General features: G+C 44.8%; 2 protein-coding genes across 4 annotated transcripts in view; one reads left to right on the forward strand and one right to left on the reverse strand.

The window, feature by feature from the left end:
* The window catches only part of LOC126456997 (dehydrogenase/reductase SDR family member 11-like), a 604,547-nt gene that overhangs the window by 399,201 nt on the left and 185,101 nt on the right, over positions 1-20,245 (reverse strand). The window lies entirely within an intron of this gene.
* The window catches only part of LOC126457000 (farnesol dehydrogenase-like), a 52,525-nt gene that overhangs the window by 31,873 nt on the left and 407 nt on the right, over positions 1-20,245 (forward strand). Inside the window, exons 3-5 of the mRNA XM_050092967.1 lie at positions 84-213; positions 6,351-6,480; positions 13,711-13,857. Of these exons, the coding sequence (XP_049948924.1) occupies positions 84-213; positions 6,351-6,480; positions 13,711-13,857 (407 nt within the window). The remainder of the gene's footprint in view (positions 1-83; positions 214-6,350; positions 6,481-13,710; positions 13,858-20,245) is intronic.

The following is a 20,245-nucleotide window of genomic DNA, read 5'->3' on the forward strand; positions in this document are numbered from 1 at the left end:
TTGTGACGTAAGTTGTCTAGCCCTTTGCAGAATAATACACGGTACAGTTTCGGGAGAAACTCTAGAGTGGTTTTTATGTGCAGCATCCGATACGGAAGCCTGGAGACGTACCCTGGAAGTGAACGTGCTGGGCCTATGCATCTGCACAAGAGAGGCGGTGCAGGACATGCTACGCAGAGGCGTCGACGATGGATTCATCGTTCATATTGGCAGGTGTGAATGTACTTTATATCGTATATCAATCTCAGATATGTGTATCGTAGTGTCATGTATGTTTTTTTCTAACAGTGCAAAGAAATGTAAGAATGCAGAGTTTCACAACAGTTACATTGAATAAAACCTCGGGCTTCCAGCCACGTCAAGTGGTTGCAATGCCAAATACTCCTTGACCATCGTCATGTGAAATGACTGCTGAGGACCGGCCGCAGTGGCCGAGCGGTTCTAGGCGCTTCAGTCCGGAACATCGCTGCCGCTACGGTCGCAGGTTCGAATCCTGCCTCAGGCATGAGTGTTTGTGAAGTTCTTAGGTTAGTTAGATTTAAGTAGTTCTAAGTCTATGGGACTGATGACCTCAGATGTTAAGTCCCACAGTGCTTAGAGCCATTTGCACCATTTTAGAGACGGCCGGTGTGACCGAGCGGTTCTAGGCGCTTCAGTCTGGAACCGTGCGACCGCTACGGTCGCAGGTTCGAATCCTGCCTCGGGCATGGATGTGTGTGATGTCCTTAGGTTAGTTAGGTTTAGGTAGTTCTAAGTTCTATTGGACTGATGACCTCAGATGTTAAGTCCCATAGTGCTCAGAGCCATTTTTTTAACCATTTTAGACTGCTGAGGCAGCTGGTACATTCTTATACACTCCATCTGCCGAATGTGATGTCACTGGTGCTCGCAGCATCGCCATATGTGTGCGCATATTGACTCCACATTCGATGCGCTCCCCTTCAACCTCGCCATCGCTGGATCCCACGCCGCACCGAGCTTTAGACGGCCTTCTCTACTCTGGTTGACAGTTGCCAAGACACAACTGACATTTACTAAGGAAAAATTCCCAATCTTTATGGAACAATCGACAACTGCTATGCAACACCGACCCATGATAGTAAAAGGAAAGGTAGAGGGGGCGGGACGTCTTAACAGCAGCGAAGCCTAGTCACGAATTTTCTGTAGGCTTTCGGCAGTTCATGCAGTACGGTATTTGACGAGGGTTGTTGTGCATTCGATTAGTGCGACATTCCGTGTGACATGACAACTTGTCTGCAATGCATTATTTGAGTGCTTACGACCATGGATGAGCAGCTGGACGTTTCGAAGCCAGTCACAGTGTCACTCCTGTGGCCACAGTAATGGATGTTTCCAAATGTATCATCCAGAGATTAAAAAAGGCTGCTGAAGGTGAAAATGCTAAGCTAAACCATGCCGGTGGTCGTAGACGGGTCACCACACCACAATAAGATCGATACGTAGCCCTAGAGCCGATAGGCAAATCGTTGCTGACCCTAAAACCACCACCGGCTCACGTGTCTCTGTCAGAACTATTTCGCGGCGATTAAATTAGCTCGGAACCCTGTGAGAAGCCTGTGAAATGAATTCCACTTCAACCACGCCATCATCAAGTTGAAGACACAAAGGAATTACAAACATTGGCTGCTAGATCAAAATGATGTCTTCTTCCCACAACTCCGAAAGTAGAGACACCATATATATACACTCCTGGAAATTGAAATAAGAACACCGTGAATTCATTGTCCCAGGAAGGGTAAACTTTATGGACACATTCCTGGGGTCAGATACATCACATGATCACACTGACAGAACCACAGGCACATAGACACAGGCAACAGAGCATGCACAATGTCGGCACTAGTACAGTGTATATCCACCTTTCGCAGCAATGCAGGCTGCTATTCTCCCATGGAGACGATTGTAGAGATGCTGGATGTAGTCCTGTGGAACGGCTTGCCATGCCATTTCCACCTGGCGCCTCAGTTGGACCAGCGTTCGTGCTGGACGCGCAGACCGCGTGAGACGACGCTTCATCCAGTCCCAAACATGCTCAATGGGGGACAGATCCGGAGATCTTGCTGGCCAGGGTAGTTGACTTACACCTTCTAGAGCACGTTGGGTGGCACGGGATACATGTGGACGTGCATTGTCCTGTTGGAACAGCAAGTTCCCTTGCCGGTCTAGGAACGGTAGAACGATGGGTTCGATGACGGTTTGGATGTACCGTGCACTATTCAGTGTCCCCTCGACGATCACCAGTGGTGTACGGCCTGTGTAGGAGATCGCTCCCCACACCATGATGCCGGGTGTTGGCCCTGTGTGCCTCGGTCGTATGCAGTCCTGATTGTGGCGCTCACCTGCACGGCGCCAAACACGCATACGACCATCATTGGCACCAAGGCAGAAGCGACTCTCATCGCTGAAGACGACACGTCTCCATTCGTCCCTCCATTCACGCCTGTCGCGACACCACTGGAGGCGGGCTGCACGATGTTGGGGCGTGAGCGGAAGACGGCCTAACGGTGTGCGGGACCGTAGCCCAGCTTCATGGAGACGGTTGCGAATGGTCCTCGCCGATACCCCAGGAGCAACAGTGTCCCTAATTTGCTGGGAAGTGGCGGTACGGTCCCCTACGGCACTGCGTAGGATCCTACGGTCTTGGCGTGCATCCGTGCGTCGCTGCGGTCCGGTCCCAGGTCGACGGGCACGTGCACCTCACGCCCCACGTGTTGAGCAATTCGGCGGTACGTCCACCCGGCCTCCCGCATGCCCACTATATGCCCTCGCTCAAAGTCCGTCAACTGCACATACGGTTCACATCCACGCTGTCGCGGCATGCTACCAGTGTTAAAGACTGCGATGGAGCTCCGTATGCCACGGCAAACTGGCTGACACTGACGGCGGCGGTGCACAAATGCTAGCGCCATTCGACGGCCAACACCGCGGTTCCTGGTGTGTCCGCTGTGCCGTGCGTGTGATCATTGCTTGTACAGCCCTTTCGCAGTGTCCGGAGCAAGTATGGTGGGTCTGACACACCGGTGTCAATGTGTTCTTTTTTCCATTTCCAGGAGTGTATATATATATATATATATATATATATATGGCTATTGAAGCGATTTCATAAATTCACTGTAGCTCCATTCATTGACATATGGTCACGACACACTACAGATACGTAGAAAAACTCATAAAGTTTTGTTCGGCTGAAGCCGCACTTCAGGTTTCTGTCGCCAGAGCGCTCGAGAGCGCAGTGAGACAAAATGGCGACAGGAGCCGAGAAAGCGTATGTCGTGCTTGAAATGCACTCACATCAGTCAGTCGTAACAGTGCAACGACACTTCAGGACGAAGTTCAACAAAGATCCACCAACTGCTAACTCCATTCGGCGATGGTATGCGCAGTTTAAAGCTTCTGGATGCCTCTGTAAGTGAAATCAACGGGTCGGCCTGCAGTGAGCGAAGAAACGGTTGAACGCGTGCGGGCAAGTTTCACGCGTAGCCCGCGGAAGTCGACGAATAAAGCAAGCAGGGAGCTAAACGTACCACAGCCGACGGTTTGGAAAATCTTGCGGAAAAGGCTAAAGCAGAAGCCTTACCGTTTACAATTGCTACAAGCCCTGACACCCGATGACAAAGTCAAACGCTTTGAATTTTCGGCGCGGTTGCAACAGCTCATGGAAGAGGATGCGTTCAGTGCGAAACTTGTTTTCAGTGATGAAGCAACATTTTTTTTAATGGTGAAGTGAACAGACACAATGTGCGAATCTGGGCGGTAGAGAATCCTCTCGCATTCGTGCAGCAAATTCGCAATTCACCAAAAGTTAACATGTTTTGCGTAATCTCACGGTTTAAAGTTTACGGCCCCTTTTTCTTCTGCGAAAAAAACGTTACAGGACACGTGTATCTGGACATGCTGGAAAATTGGCTCATGCCACAACTGGAGACCGACAGCGCCGACTTCATCTTTCAACAGGATGGTGCTCCACTGCACTTCCATCATGATGTTCGGCATTTCTTAAACAGGAAATTGGAAAACCGATGGATCGGTCGTGGTGGAGATCATGATCAGCAATTCATGTCATGGCCTCCACGCTCTCCCAACTTAACCCCACGCGATTTCTTTCTGTGGGGTTATGTGAAAGATTCAGTGTTTAAACCTCCTCTACCAAGAAACGTGCCAGAACTGCGAGCTCGCATCAACGATGCTTTCGAACTCATTAATGGGGACATGCTGCGCCGAGTGTGGGAGGAACTTGATTATCGGCTTGATGTCTGCCGAATCACTAAAGGGGCACATATCGAACATTTGTGAATGCCTAAAAAAACTTTTTGAGTTTTTGTATGTGTGTGCAAAGCATTGTGAAAATATCTCAAATAATAAAGTTATTGTAGAGCTGTGAAATCGCTTCAATCATTTGTAATAACCCTGGTATAGGGAGCATGTTGATTGGGGTTAGCAACAGTGGTCCAGAGTCATGTTCTTCGACGAATCCTGCTTCTATTGAGAAGTGATTCTGGACGCCAGTTAGTGTTGAGAGAGAGCGGAACGTATGGCCTAGGCGTTATGGTGCAGGCAGGCATTATGCGCAATGGCCGAACATTACTGCATATCTTTGCGTGAGGTAGTGTTGCAGCACAGCGGATTGTAGGAAGATTAGTCTGGATCCTGTCCATCTGATGAGGGGTGCCGCAGATCCCCGCTCTCTTTTTGTGGGCGACTATGCCCACCCACACGGGACGGCTGAAGTGTCGGACACAGTGGAAAGTGAAGATATTGAACGTATTGAATGGCCTGCGTACTGTCCGGACCTAAAACGTGACGAGCATGTCTAGAATGCTCTTGGCAGACATGTCTATCCTCGAGCCGTGCTACAACTGAAAACCGCGTTTAGAGAGGAGTGCGACAATATCCCACAAGGGCAGCTCAACGGTTTGGTAGCTAGCAAGAATAACAGATGCAAAATGTACATTAATGCCCGAGAAGGGCAAATTGCTTACTGAGAGTCCAATATCGACCTTTATGTGGGAGTCTGACCTGTGTTAAACGTGAACATTATTTTGTCCATTATGCTGCTTTCCCATGTGGTGAAATCTGTACACTTCTCGTTATAAATGTACCACTCCACCTCTAGTACGTATGTATTGTTTCATGCCGTCCATCTCCTGTCCAGCAATGTCTCTGTTCCATAGAAATTGTCAAGCAGTCTAATTGTGCTGTCAGTGATTTTTATTTCATTGGGTTCTTTAATTACGCAGTCCCTAGTTGTTTCTTGTGATACTTTCAAGGCATTTTTTGTATTTGACCCCACGGACGTGAAAAACTTGATGTGCTCTCGGAACATCTCACCAGCATTAACAGTAACATCCCGCTCAGTATGGGAGTAGAAAAATGAGATGTAATGCCCTTCCTCGACTTCTCGTCCTCGCAAATGATATGGATGCTTTGGTCACGTCGTCTGCAGACAACCTACTCACACCAATTTGTACTTGCGTGCCATGAGCCATCATCACCCAACTCAGAAGGGCATGCTGTTAGGAACATTGGTACTTCGTGCAAGAATGATATATGCCAATAACCTGCCCCATAAGATGAACCATCTACGCATGGGTTTCAGGAACAGCGGCTATAACGATCACCAAACAAATGAGGTTATCTCATGCAGGAATCACAGTAAGACCACCGACAATGAGCAGGAAAATAAACTTATTTTTTCCCGTTGTGATGCTCCGTAACGGGTAAGATCACCTGCTGAAGAAATCAGATCGATATTCAGGCCTTGTCAAACATCCGACGGTTACAGTGACCAGTTATGCGTGCGGAAGGTCTCAGAACACCTGGGGTCTACAAGATACCCTAATAGTGTCGCCATTCTTACGTCGGACAAATAGTGCGCACTGCAGAACAACGCAGGAAGGAGCATCAGAGATTTTATAGTCAACGATACCCCGAAAAATCCTTTTTAGCTGAGTATGCTCTAGAAAACAGTTACCGACTAAAAATTGACAAAACCTCTGTCGCGGCTCGCACTAACGCTTCTGGAAGCTTGTAGTTACAGAAGCCATTGAAACAGAGACAGCAAACTTCAGCTCAATGCGGCGTGGGATACAGCGATCACGAAGATGAATCGGGCGCATCGAACGCAAAGTTAACTATGCCTTACAAGGCGATACTATTGGCACCAGTAATTTTGCAGCCGGCAGCTAAAGTACTTGTACCATCAGCCCATAAGCAGTCATTTCACTGGACAAAGGCCAAAGAGAGCTTGGTCGAAAGGTCGCGACTGGAAGCCCTAGATCATTTCATTCAACCCAAAGAAATTACGTCTGATTGTGTTTCTGTGCTTCTAGTGTAGCGGGACATTGCCCACCAGATGACGGCACTTCTGCGATGTACTCTGCCAGTAAGCATGCAGTCAGAGTCCTGCTGGAAGGACTACGGAAGGACCTTGTCGCCAAGAAGAGCAAAATTCGAGTTGGGGTAATTTGTCACGTTATTCATACTATTCTATGGCAGCCACAAGCAAGATCCTTTATTGTGTTAACTTTAAAACCACCTCTCGGACACGTTCTGATAGCTTCATGTGAAACTTATTGGCACAGAAATTTAAAAAAAGGAGAAAATATTGACATTTGGCTTCGAAGTCTTTCACGACGGAGTCCTTGGATGAAAAGTTCTCGGTAAACTTGTCGTATCAAATTCTAATAAAATCCCAAGCTTTCGACGTCCTCAGTGACTATATACGATTGTCGCGAAACTGCTGAGGCTCCCACTTTTCAACCTAAGGTACGGTATCTGATTGGCTGTATTACGTCATGATTACATCAAGGAAATGGTGCTTGATGAGATGGTGCCATCTACTTCAACAGAGTATGTTTGTGCTCTCTGTCTAGCTCCGCGTCGTCTTCCATTCTGCGGTTCAATAAATGGTTGAAATCGCTCTGAGCACTATGGGACTTAACATCTGTGGTCATCAGTCCCCTAGAACTTAGAACTACTTAAACTTAACTAACCTAGGACATCACACACATCCAAGCCCGAGGCAGGATTCGAACCTGCGACCGTAGCGGTCACGTGGTTCCAGACTAAAGCGCCTAGAACCGCACGGCCACATCGGCCGGACCATTCTGCGGTGGAAAAACTAATGAGATAGAGTCTTAAACATGCAAGGAATCAGACCAGTGTTTCACCCACCCAGGAAAATTAAGGAAATGCCACGACCTGTTAAATTTAATTCCGGCCTGATTTATAAAATTCCTTTCTAGTGTGACAGTAATTACGTGGGGCAGTCGACATGGACCGTTGCCGATCGCTGGGTTGAACATCAGCGTCACATGAAGTGCTTTTTTTTCCTTTATTGAGTTTCGATTCCCCCCGAAGGGGGCGGGCTGGCAGCAGCTTAGCACGCCGCTCTTCAGCTTACAGAACTTTTAAAACATAAGAAGAAAATAATAAACAATAAAAGCAGGCGATGATAACAGTGTCTTAACCTGTAAAATGACGGAAAATTGTGGAAGTTAAAACAGAAAACAAAGGGTTGGCGTTGCTAATAAAATACACAGGAAGCAGACAGGTAAAATAGGAGACAGACAATTAAAAAAAACACAGCGACAGTCTGGTTTCTGTTCGCAAGAGATATAAAAATCACACCCAGCGACAGTATGAATTCCGTTTGCAGCACTTCGCAAAAGACAGACAACACTTGACACTCACTTGAAACACTGCACTAAAAATTTGACACATAGATGAAACACCACAGCCAAGGGCAGATGGGGGGGGGGGGGGAGGGACTAGGACAGATGAGGGGAAAAAAGGAGGGAGGGGAGAATAAACGAAGTGGGGGGGGGGGGGGAGAACCGACGGAGGGAGAGCACTCATAAATGGGGGTAGGGTAGATGCGAGAGGAAGTGGGGAAAGGCAGAGGAGGGGTATGCAAAAGGACTCGGGGGGGGGGGGGGGAGAAGGGAGGCAGAGAGAGGGTACACGGGGAGAAAACAGGATGGAAGGGGGGGAGCCTGGGAAAAGGACAGAGGAAGGGAGGGGGAGCTGAGGACCAGAGTTGATAGGAGTGATAAATGGAGGGAGAGAGGGCATCATCTCGGAGGGGGCCTGGAGTGCTGAGCACAACCTGTAAAAATAAATGCACGATTATGTTTGAACAAACCAGAAGCCGAGACCACGCCTCGAACTATTGGGACCCTGAGTTTAGAGAAGCAATGGAAATTAGACTATGTGATAAAACATCGATAGAGACACTGGCAATGCTGTTAGCAACGCGTGGGAGAGTGCACTTGAGAGAGAAAGAGCACAGCGGAAGACCTCGTAGTTTACTGTCCGATATGACTGATGGCGCTACAAGCGACGCTGGATACAGAGCGCCACCTCAGGGCGCACTATTTCCGTGGTGGCATCGTGACGTAATCCAGCCAATCAGACGCCATCTTTTGCCCATAACAGTGGGATCCTCACCAGTTCCACGACGGTCAGATACTGACTACTCAATGAGAAGCCCAGTCACCGCATCGAATGTGGCCTGCATTTACTTCGCACTTACAAACGCCCGCTAATGGATTACCCCTGCCCAGTTTGGGGAGCTGCAGCTAAGTCCCACATGGACAATATTCAGCGACAGCGAAACAAGGCACTTAGAAGAGTTTACCATGTGCCTTGGAACTACTTCTCCTACTATCTACAACAGTCAGAGAAAGAGAAACTTGTGGTCACTAGATATCAAGGGTACGCCAGGAAACTCTACGACAAGGCGCGAAAGGACTAATGCTATGGTTGCACTTTTTTTTTTGTATGTGAAGTGCCACTGGGCTGTACCTCTCTACCTTTATAATGTGCTAGGAGATTTCGAGAGGATGAGGAACTGGGATTCTCTGAAGAAGTTTCTTATGCCATTTTTACTAGTAATTTTCATTCAACTATAAATAATTTAATCGCAAATAAAGTTGTACAATAGTTCATTGTTTTGGTGTTGTAAATGTTGACTGCATCTTCATTAATTCACGATAGACTATAGTTTTTGTGTGATACAATTTACCAAATGGAATTCTTGACGTTCAGCGATATTTATTACTAATATATACTTGGCACACTGAATTTAGCTATCTTTACTTTTGCTATTTATAAGCAAAATGTGATATCGATCTCAGTGATCAGTCAACAAAATAACTATCCAAGCAATAGATAAGAAGCTATAGTATATCATGCAAACCCTGTTTATGTTAAAGAGGGTGAAGAAGAAATTAAAAACAAATGTACTGGTGGCGAGATACATGCACCTGTTTAACCACCGATACTCTAATCATGTAACTCAAGTAGTCACCGCAGAAAGCTATATTCTTGTCGAGTTGCATACGCCTAAGGAACTATCTAACGAACTGTATACACACTATTTAAGAGGGAGTTATATAACTCTGAAGTCTGTGACATATTGTACATGGAGACAGCGTACTTATAAACGGTTGAATGGTGCATGTCAATCATTTTATGACTGTTATTACAACTTGGATGTAATTTTATTGCATTATATTTAACTTATTAAGGTGTCCCTTCAGTTAGGTGACATTTCAGCATTTCTTTGTAAGAAGCTTAGGTTCTTTGTTTATCATTAAATATACTACTATTGCAGACTTGCTCGTTACACATTTCAGGTGATAACCGAAATGTTGTTGTTGTTGTGGTCTTCAGTCCTGAGACTGGTTTGATGCAGCTCTCCATGCTACTCTATCCTGTGCAAGCTTTTTCATCTCCCAGTACCTACTGCAACCTACATCCTTCTGAATCTGCTTAGTGTATTCATCTCTTGGTCTCCCTCTACGATTTTTACCCTCCACGCTGCCCTCCAATACTAAATTGGTGATCCCTTGATGCCTCAGAACATGTCCTACCAACCGATCCCTTCTTCTGGTCAAGTTGTGCCACAAACTTCTCTTCTCCCCAACCCTATTCAATACTTCCTCATTAGTTATGTGATCTACCCATCTAATCTTCAGCATTCTTCTGTAGCACCACATTTCGAAAGCTTCTATTCTCTTCTTGTCCAAACTATTTATCGTCCATGTTTCACTTCCATACATGGCTACACTCCATACGAATACTTTCAGAAATGACTTCCTGACACTTAAATCAATACTGGATGTTAACAAATATCTCTTCTTCAGAAACGCTTTCCTTGCCATAGCCAGCCTACAGTTTATATCCTCTCTACTTCGACCATCATCAGTTATTTTGCTCCCCAAATAGCAAAACTCCTTTACTACTTTTAAGTGTCTCATTTCCTAATCTAATTCCCTCAGCATCACCCGACTTAATTAGACTACATTCCATTATCCTTGTTTTGCTTTTGTTGATGTTCATCTTATATCCTCCTTTCAAGACACTGTCCATTCCATTCAACTGCTCTTCCAAGTCCTTTGCTGTCTCTGACAGAATTACAATGTCATCGGCGAACCTCAAAGTTTTTATTTCTTCTCCATGAATTTTAATACCTACTCCTAATTTTTCTTTTGTTTCCTTTACTGCTTGCTCAATATACAGATTGAACAACATCGGGGAGAGGCTACAACCCTGTCTTACTCCCTTCCCAACCACTGCTTCCCTTTCATGTCCCTCGACTCTTATAACTGCCATCTGGTTTCTGTACAAATTGTAAATAGCCTTTCGCTCCCTGTATTTTACCCCTGCCACCTTTAGAATTTTAAAGAGAGTATTCCAGTCAACATTGTCAAAAGCTTTCTCTAAGTCTACAAATGCTAGAAACGTAGGTTTGCCTTTCCTTAATCTTTCTTCTAAGATAAGTCGTAAGGTCAGTATTGCCTCACGTGTTCCAGTGTTTCTACGGAATCCAAACTGATCTTCCCCGAGGTTGGCTTCTACTAGTTTTTCCATTCGTCTGTAAAGAATTCGTGTTAGTATTTTGCAGCTGTGACTTATTAAGCTGATAGTTCGGTAATTTTCACATCTGTCAACACCTGCTTTCTTTGGGATTGGAATTATTATGTTCTTCTTGAACTCTGAGGGTATTTCGCCTGTTTCATACATCTTGCTCACCAGATGGTAGAGTTTTGTCAGGAATGGCTCTCCCACGGCCGTCAGTAGTTCCAATGGAATATTGTCTACTCCGGGGGCCTTGTTTCGACTCAGGTCTTTCAGTGCTCTGTCAAACTCTTCACGCAGTATCATATCTCCCATTTCATCTTCATCTACATCCTCTTCCATTTCCATAATATTGTCCTCAAGTACATCGCCCTTGTATAGACCCTCTATATACTCCTTCCATCTTTCTGCTTTCCCTTCTTTGCTTAGAACTGGGTTTCCATCTGAGCTCTTGATATTCATACAAGTCGTTCTCTTATCTCCAAAGGTCTCTTTAATTTTCCTGTAGGCGGTATCTATCTTACCCCTAGTGAGATAGGCCTCTACATCCTTACATTTGTCCTCTAGCCATCCCTGCTTAGCCATTTTGCACTTCCTGTCGATCTCATTTTTGAGACGTTTGTATTCCTTTTTGCCTGTTTCACTTACTGCATTTTTATATTTTCTCCTTTCATCAATTAAATTCAGTATTTCTTCTGTTACCCAAGTATTTCTACTAGCCCTCGTCTTTTTACCTATTTGATCCTCTGCTGCCTTCACTACATCATCCCTCAAAGCTACCCATTCTTCTTCTACTGTATTTATTTCCCCCATTCCTGTCAATTGCTCCCTTATGCTCTCCCTGAAGCTCTGTACAACCTCTGGTTCTTTTAGTTTATCCAGGTCACATCTCCTTAAATTCCCACCTTTTTGCAGTTTCTTCAGTTTTAATCTACAAGTCATAACCAATAGATTGTGGTCAGAGTCCACATCTGCCCCTGGAAATGTCTTACAATTTAAAACCTGGTTCCTAAATCTCTGTCTTACCATTATATAATCTATCTGATACCTTTTAGTATCTCCAGGGTTCTTCCATGTATACAACCTTCTTTCATGATTCTTAAACCAAGTGTTAGTTATGATTATGTTGTGCTCTGTGCAAAATTCTACAAGGCGACTTCCTCTTTCATTTCTGTCCCCCAACCCATATTCACCTACTATGTTTCCTTCTCTCCCTTTTCCTACACTCGAATTCCAGTCACCTATGACTATTAAATTTTCGTCTCCCTTCACAATCTGAATAATTTCTTTTATTTCATCATACAGTTCTTCAATTTCTTCGTCATCTGCAGAGCTAGTTGCCATATAAACTTGTACTACTATAGTAGGTGTGGGCTTCGTATCTATCTTGGCCACAATAATGCGTTCACTATGCTGTTTGTAGTAGCTTACCCGCATTCCTATTTTCCTATTCATTATTAAACCTACTCCTGCATTACCCCTATTTGATTTTGTGTTTATAACCCTGTAGTCACCTGACCAGAAGTCTTGTTCCTCCTGCCACCGAACTTCACTAATTCCCACTATATCTAACTTCAACCTATCCATTTCCCTTTTAAAATTTTCTAACCTACCTGCCCGATTAAGGGATCTGACATTCCACGCTCCGATCCGTAGAACGCCAGTTTTCTTTCTCCTGATAACGACATCCTCTTGAGTAGTCCCCGCCCGGAGATCCGAATGGGGGACTATTTTACCTCCGGAATATTTTACCCAAGAGGACGCCATCATCATGTAATCATACAGTAAAGCTGCATGTCCTCGGGAAAAATTACGGCTGTAGTTTCCCCTTGCTTTCAGCCGTTCGCAGTACCAGCACAGCAACCGAAATGTCGAATGTTTTTTTAATTGTGTATGACAGCTGACAACTTACACGCGAGTTTTACTGTGTGCGATCTGCTGCATTGATGAGAGATCTTCAGGTTCAAATGGCTCTGAGCACTATGGGACTTAATTGCTGAGGTCATCAGTCCCCTAGAACTTAGAACTACTTAAACCTAACTAACCTAAGGACATTACACACATCCATGCCCGAGGCAGGATTCGAACCTGCGACCGTAGCGGTCACGCGGTTTCCCGACTGTAACGCCTAGAACCGCTCGGCCACTTCGGCCGGCAGAGATCTTCAGGGATTTCGTTTATACTGTTCCTAAAGACTCGTGCTATAGCAGCTCACGAAAAACAAATGTTACATTCAAGTCAAACGTAATGATAAAATGAAGACTAAAAGATAAAATAGTGTCAACAGTAGGAATTAATTATCCAAAACGCGTCCCCGGTAATATAAATTTGAAAAAAGAATCGTGACTGGCAGCAGCACTTGTTCTGATAAGAGAAAATAAACTATAGTTAACCGGCCTCTGTGACCGAGCGGTTCTAGGCGCTTCATTCCGGAACCGCGCTGCCGCTACGGTCGCAGGTTCGAATCCTGCCTCGGCTATGGATGTGTGTGATGTCCTTAGGTTAGTTAGGTTTAAGTAGTACTAAGTCTAGGGGATGGATGACCTCAGATGTTAAGTCCCATAGTGCTTAGTGCCGAACTATAGTTTCACAGTCGCACGTTTCCACAGTCATGTAACGTATGAAATAAAATCCAATTAGTTTATAGATTGCGTCAGAAATAAACTGAATTTCCTTATTGACTGTTGTTTTTTCCGTAAATAACAAAAACCGAATATTGCACTTTAACATTTAATAATTTTAGTACGTGAAATTTCCATATGAAATGGTAGCAAATAAGAGATGAAGCTAACGTTCGTATATATCACCCTATACATTAATTTGCAGGAAATTTCGCCAGGGCTAGTCAACACTGAGATAATCACAAACTCTACAAGTTGGACGCCAGATATTTTTGAGGAGCTGCCGCACATGGAACCAGAAGATGTAGCAGATGCCCTCCTGTTCATGCTATCCCGACACCCACATGTGCAGGTGAGTTGCATTTAAATTTGTAATGTGTCTAAGACGGACTTCACCTGACGAGGTAAGAGACAGGGTGCTTTATAGATTAGAAAAACTATTCGATGCAGTCGACAGTGCTTTCGACATTCCTATTATTTGTCTGTCAGAAAAAGTATAAATTTACCCGCCAGGGTAGCCGAGAGCACTAATGCACTGCTTCCTAGACTCGGTTAGGCACACCAGCCCCGGATCGAATCCACCCAGCGGATTAACGACGAGGGCTGGTATGCCGGCCAGCCTGGATGTGGTTTTTAGGCGGTTTTCCACATCCTGCTAGGTGAATACCGGCTGGTCCCCATGTTCCACCTCAGTTACACTACTCGCGGACATTTGAAACACATTCGCACTATTCCATGGCTTACACTCAATGCAGACAGCTGGGGTACACTTATTCCGTCCTGGGGAGGGGGGGGGGGGGGTTCGGGGTGGTGGCAGGAAGGGCATCCGGCCATCCTCTGCAACTAACACTACCAAATCAATAGTAATAAGGCCGACCCTGCATTGCAGCGGGAATAAGACCTCAAGAAAGAAAGAAAGAAACTACGAGTTTCTTTTGCGTTATAATAAAGAAGTATATTAGTAAATTTATTGTACATTTAATTGATTTTGCATCCAATTATTAAAACCGAAACAATTCTTGTATCAGATATCAAGAAGAAGGACGGAATTCACAACTTTCCTTGAGTCTCATCTCTGTAGCCCAAGCTCAAACACTCGATCTGAAAATAAGCGAGAATGACATCCTTGGACGACAATAGCAGCATATTGTCACTTTATCATGACTGATCAGAAGACATAGTTTGTAGTAAAAAGAATTTCAGTGTAAAATAATGGATTCGATAAACAACAGTAGCAATGAATGACGTAAAGAACAGCAAAACTTTCACGTTTGTTATGTCAGTATGGTACGTGTAGGGAAAAGTTCGCAGGGTTTCTCACACTGTTTTGGTGGTGCCTGTCACAGGATTTACGGTCACGCAGAGGATACACAGTCATTACCTCCCCTATCATAATTGTAAGCGTGTGCAGCTCAAGAGTGGAGGGTCTGAATCAGAGGCTGAGACGGTTCTGCGACCGTGTGGGCTGCAGATTCCTCGACTTGCGCCATAGGGTGGTGGGGTTTCGGGTTCCGCTGGATAGGTCAGGAGTCCACTACACGCAACAAGCGGCTACACGGGTAGCAGGGGTTGTGTGGCGTGGGCTGGGCGGTTTTTTAGGTTAGATGGCCTTGGGCAAGTACAGAAAGGGCAACAGCCTCAACGGGTGCGGGGCAAAGTCAGGACATGCGGGGACCAAGCAGCAATCGGTATTGTAATTGTCAACTGTCCAAGCTGCGTTGGTAAAGTACCAGAACTTCAAGCGCTGATAGAAAGCACCGAAGCTGAAATCGTTATAGGTACAGAAAGCTGGCTTAAGCCAGAGATGAATTCTGCCGAAATTTTTACAAAGGTACAGACGGTGTTTAGAAAGGATAGATTGCATGCAACCGGTGGTGGAGTGTCCGTCGCTGTTAGTAGTAGTTTATCCTGTAGTGAAGTAGAAGTAGATAGTTCCTGTGAATTATTATGGGTGAAGGTTACACTCAACAACCGAAGTAGGTTAATAATTGGCTCCTTTTACCGACCTCCCGACTCAGCAGCATTAGTGGCAGAACAACTGAGAGAAAATTTGGAATACATTTCACATAAATTTTCTCAGCATGTTATAGTCTTAGGTGGAGATTTCAATTTACCAGATATAGACTGGGACACTCAGATGTTTAGGACGGGTGGTAGGGACAGAGCATCGAGTGACATTATACTGAGTGCACTATCCGAAAGTTACCTCGAGCAATTAAACAGAGAACCGACTCGTGGAGATAACATCTTGGACCTACTGATAACAGACAGACCCGAACTTCTCGACTCTGTATGTACAGAACAGGGAATCAGTGATCATAAGGCCGTTGCAGCATCCCTGAATATGGAAGTTAATAGGAATATAAAAAAAGGGAGGAAGGTTTACCTGTTTAGCAAGAGTAATAGAAGGCAGATTTCAGACTACCTAACAGATCAAAACGAAAATTTCTGTTCCGACACTGATAATGTTGAGTGTTTATGGAAAAAGTTCAAGGCAATCGTAAAATGCGTTTTAGACAGGTATGTGCCGAGTAAAACTGTGAGGGACGGGAAAAACCCACCGTGGTACAACAACAAAGTTAGGAAACTACTGCAAAAGCAAAGAGAGCTCCACTCCAAGTTTAAACGCAGCCAAAACCTCTCAGACAAACAGAAGCTAAACGATGTCAAAGTTAGCGTAAGGAGGGCTATGCGTGAAGCGTTCAGTGAATTCGAAAGTAAAATTCTATGTACCGACTTGACAGAAAATCCTAGGAAGTTCTGGTCTTACGTTAAATCAGTAAGTGGCTCGAAACAGCATATCCAGACACTACGGGATGATGATGGCATTGAAACAGAGGATGACACGCGTAAAGCTGAAATACTAAACACCTTTTTCCAAAGCTGTTTCACAGAGGAAGACCGCACTGCAGTTCCTTCTCTAAATCCTCGCACAAACGAAAAAATGGCTGACATCGAAATAAGTGTCCAAGGAATAGAAAAGCAACTGGAATCACTCAATAGAGGAAAGTCCACTGGACCTGACGGGATACCAATTCGATTCTACACAGAGTACGCGAAAGAACTTTCCCCCCTTCTAACAGCCGTGTACCGCAAGTCTCTAGAGGAACGGAGGGTTCCAAATGATTGGAAAAGAGCACAGATAGTCCCAGTCTTCAAGAAGGGTCGTCGAGCAGATGCGCAAAACTATAGACCTATATCTCTGACGTCGATCTGTTGTAGAATTTTAGAACATGTTTTTTGCTCGAGTATCATGTCGTTTTTGGTAACCCAGAATCTACTATGTAGGAATCAACATGGATTCCGGAAACAGCGATCGTGTGAGACCCAACTCGCTTTATTTGTTCATGAGATCCAGAAAATATTAGATACAGGCTCCCAGGTGGATGCTATTTTTCTTGACTTCCGGAAGGCGTTCGATACAGTTCCGCACTGTCGCCTGATAAACAAAGTAAGAGCCTACGGAATATCAGACCAGCTGTGTGGCTGGATTGAAGAGTTTTTAGCAAACAGAACACAGCATGTTGTTATCAATGGAGAGACATCTACAGACGTTAGAGTAACCTCTGGCGTGCCACAGGGGAGTGTTATGGGACCATTGCTTTTCACAATATATATAAATGACCTAGTAGATAGTGTCGGAAGTTCCATGCGGTTTTTCGCGGATGATGCTGTAGTATACAGAGAAGTTGCAGCATTAGAAAATTGTAGCGAAATGCAGGAAGATCTGCAGCGGATAGGCACTTGGTGCAGGGAGTGGCAACTGACCCTTAACATAGACAAATGTAATGTATTGCGAATACATAGAAAGAAGGATCCTTTATTGTATGATTATATGATAGCGGAACAAACACTGGTAGCAGTTACTTCTGTAAAATATCTGGGAGTATGCGTGCGGAACGATTTGAAGTGGAATGATCATATAAAATTAATTTTTGGTAAGGCGGGTACCAGGTTGAGATTCATTGGGAGAGCACTTAGAAAATGTAGTCCGTCAACAAAGGAGGTGGCTTACAAAATACTCGTTCGACCTATACTTGAGTATTGCTCATCAGTGTGGGATCCATACCAGATCGGTCTGACGGAGGAGATAGAGAAGATCCAAAGAAGAGCGGCGCGTTTCGTCACAGGGTTATTTGGTAACCGTGATAGCGTTACGGAGATGTTTAATAAACTCAAGTGGCAGACTCTGCAAGAGAGGCGCTCTGCATCGCGGTGTAGCTTGCTCGCCAGGTTTCGAGAGGGTGCGTTTCTGGATGAGGTATCGAATATATTGCTTCCCCCTACTTATACCTCCCGAGGAGATCACGAATGTAAAATTAGAGAGATTAGAGCGCGCACTGAGGCTTTCAGACAGTCGTTCTTCCCGCGAACCATACGCGACTGGAACAGGAAAGGGAGGTAATGACAGTGGCACGTAAAGTGCCCTCCGCCACACACCGTTGGGTGGCTTGCGGAGTATAAATGTAGATGTAGATGTAGAAGAGCGAAACGTAATCTATAATTTCGACTAAACGATTTCTTGGACACATAATGAAACAAAAATTACAATTTCTGTGACTCTGAAAATACGAATTACTAGGTTACAGGAAATTGTAGTTAATTTTATGGAACAGATTCAACAAAATATGAAGCAAAATCAATGGCATAAGAATAGCCCAGAGGAAAGTACCAAGTGACAGAAAAAACGTAGGTGACTCCCGATATAACAACAATCCCGCAAAATTACAGACCAGTATCCTTAATTATTGTTTCCTGCCTAATTGTTAAGCTTATTTTAAATTCTATCCGCAAATCTAGACCCACGTTGCCTTTTGCTCACACGTAGGACAATAGGTAGATTCCATATTCCCAGATTTTTCGAGATTGTTCTACACAGTGCAACACTGCAGACTGGTAACAAATGGCCGAGCACAGGAAATAAGTTCCCTGATACGTGTGTGTCTCGAAGACTTCTTAAGTAATAAAACAAGTACGTTGTCCTGGAAGGCGAGTGTTCATGGGTGACAAGGTTATTGTCTGGAATACTCCAGAGAAATGTGACAGAATCGCTCTTGCTCTGTACGCAGATAAACGATTTGACGGGTAGGGTGGGCAGCAATCTGCGACTATTTGCTGATGATGCTGTAGTGTATGGGAAACTGCCATCTTTGAGACTGCAGGATGATACATGACGATTTGGATAGAATTTATATGTGGTGTGTTGAATGGCAGCTTGTCTAAATTTGGGAAAACGAAATTAATTCAGATGAGTGGGAAAAACAACCTTGTAAGGTGCGAAACAGTATCAGAGGTGCACTACTTGACTCAACCACTATGATTGAATATCTCGAAGATCTCGGCGTAACGCTGCAAAGCGACATGATATAGAATTAGCTCGTAAGGTTGGTTGCAAGGGGAAAAGGAAGGAAGATTAAGATTTTAAAGTCCCGTAGGCAACAAGGTCATTAGAGACGAAGCGCACACTTGGACTGTTTCAAGGATGGGGAGGGAAATCGGCCGCGCCGTCTTGAAAGGTACCTTCTCGACATTTCTATGGAGCGATTTAGGTAAACTAGGGAAAACCTAAATCTGGAAGACCAGCCTGGGATCCGAACAGTCGTCTTCCTGAACGCGAGTCCATTGTGCTGACGACTGCGCAACCTCGCTCGATGGGATAGTAGGGAAGGTGAACATCGAGTTATTGGGAAAATTCCAGAAAAGTGTAGCTCATCTATAAAGGAGACTACGTACAGAACACTTGGTGACGCGATCTTGATTGCTGCTTGAGTGTTCGGGATTCCCACCAGGTGGGATTAAAGGAAGACATCGAAGCAATTCGGAGGCGTGCTGCTACAGTAGATTTGTTACCGGTAAGTTCGATCAACACGAGTATTACGGAAATCCTTCGTAAACTCAGACGGATACCCAGGAGGGATAAAGAGGTCATTCTCGCGAAACAGTACTGAGAAAATTTAGAGAACAGTCATGTGCGTAAGGACAGAGAAGGCAAGGTAAGAAAAATCACGGGAAGCACTGAAGCATAAAGACAGTCGCTTTTCCCTCGCTCCACTTGCGAGTGGAACAGGAAAGTCAATGACGGGCGTTGGTACAAAGTACCCTTCGCCATACACCGTACGGTGGCTTGCAGAGTATGCATGTAGATGTAGATAATGAAAATACTTACATTAAAGTAATTTTTCGATTCATTTTAAGAGAATAAACCAAGTACTCGGCGACTATACGGTAACGGAGATTAATGGTTAATGTTTTTTGTATTGTAAATTACTATCACGTGGATGCAAATGGCACGAGCAGTGTAGTCCCTTGTTAAGCAGCTGGCGTGAGAACGCAAATGACCGTTAAGGAATCGATCCTGAGTAAAATTACTTACTTTAAAATGATTGAGTTCTCTATTCAGAGTGGCTACTTAAGGATAATGTATTTATGGCAAAGATTCAGTACACGCCCAGGGTTCAGGCAAACAATTGGAGGTTCAAAGAATTCGGAACGTATTTTGTTTAAAAGCAAAGTAGACACTGACAAATCTCATATGTTACAAAAATGTATTATTGCCGCGCAGAGAGGCCGCGAGGTTTGAGGGGCCATGTCACGGATTGCGCGGCCCCTCCAGACAGAGGTTCGAGTCCTCCCTCGGACATGGGTGTGTGTGTTGTTCTTAGCATAAGTTAGTTTAAGTAGTGTTTAAGTCTAGGGACCGATGACCTCTGCAGTTTGGTCCCTTAGGAATTCACGCACAC

Source organism: Schistocerca serialis, chromosome 2 (assembly GCF_023864345.2).
Source record: "Schistocerca serialis cubense isolate TAMUIC-IGC-003099 chromosome 2, iqSchSeri2.2, whole genome shotgun sequence".
Taxonomy (NCBI): domain Eukaryota; kingdom Metazoa; phylum Arthropoda; class Insecta; order Orthoptera; family Acrididae; genus Schistocerca; species Schistocerca serialis.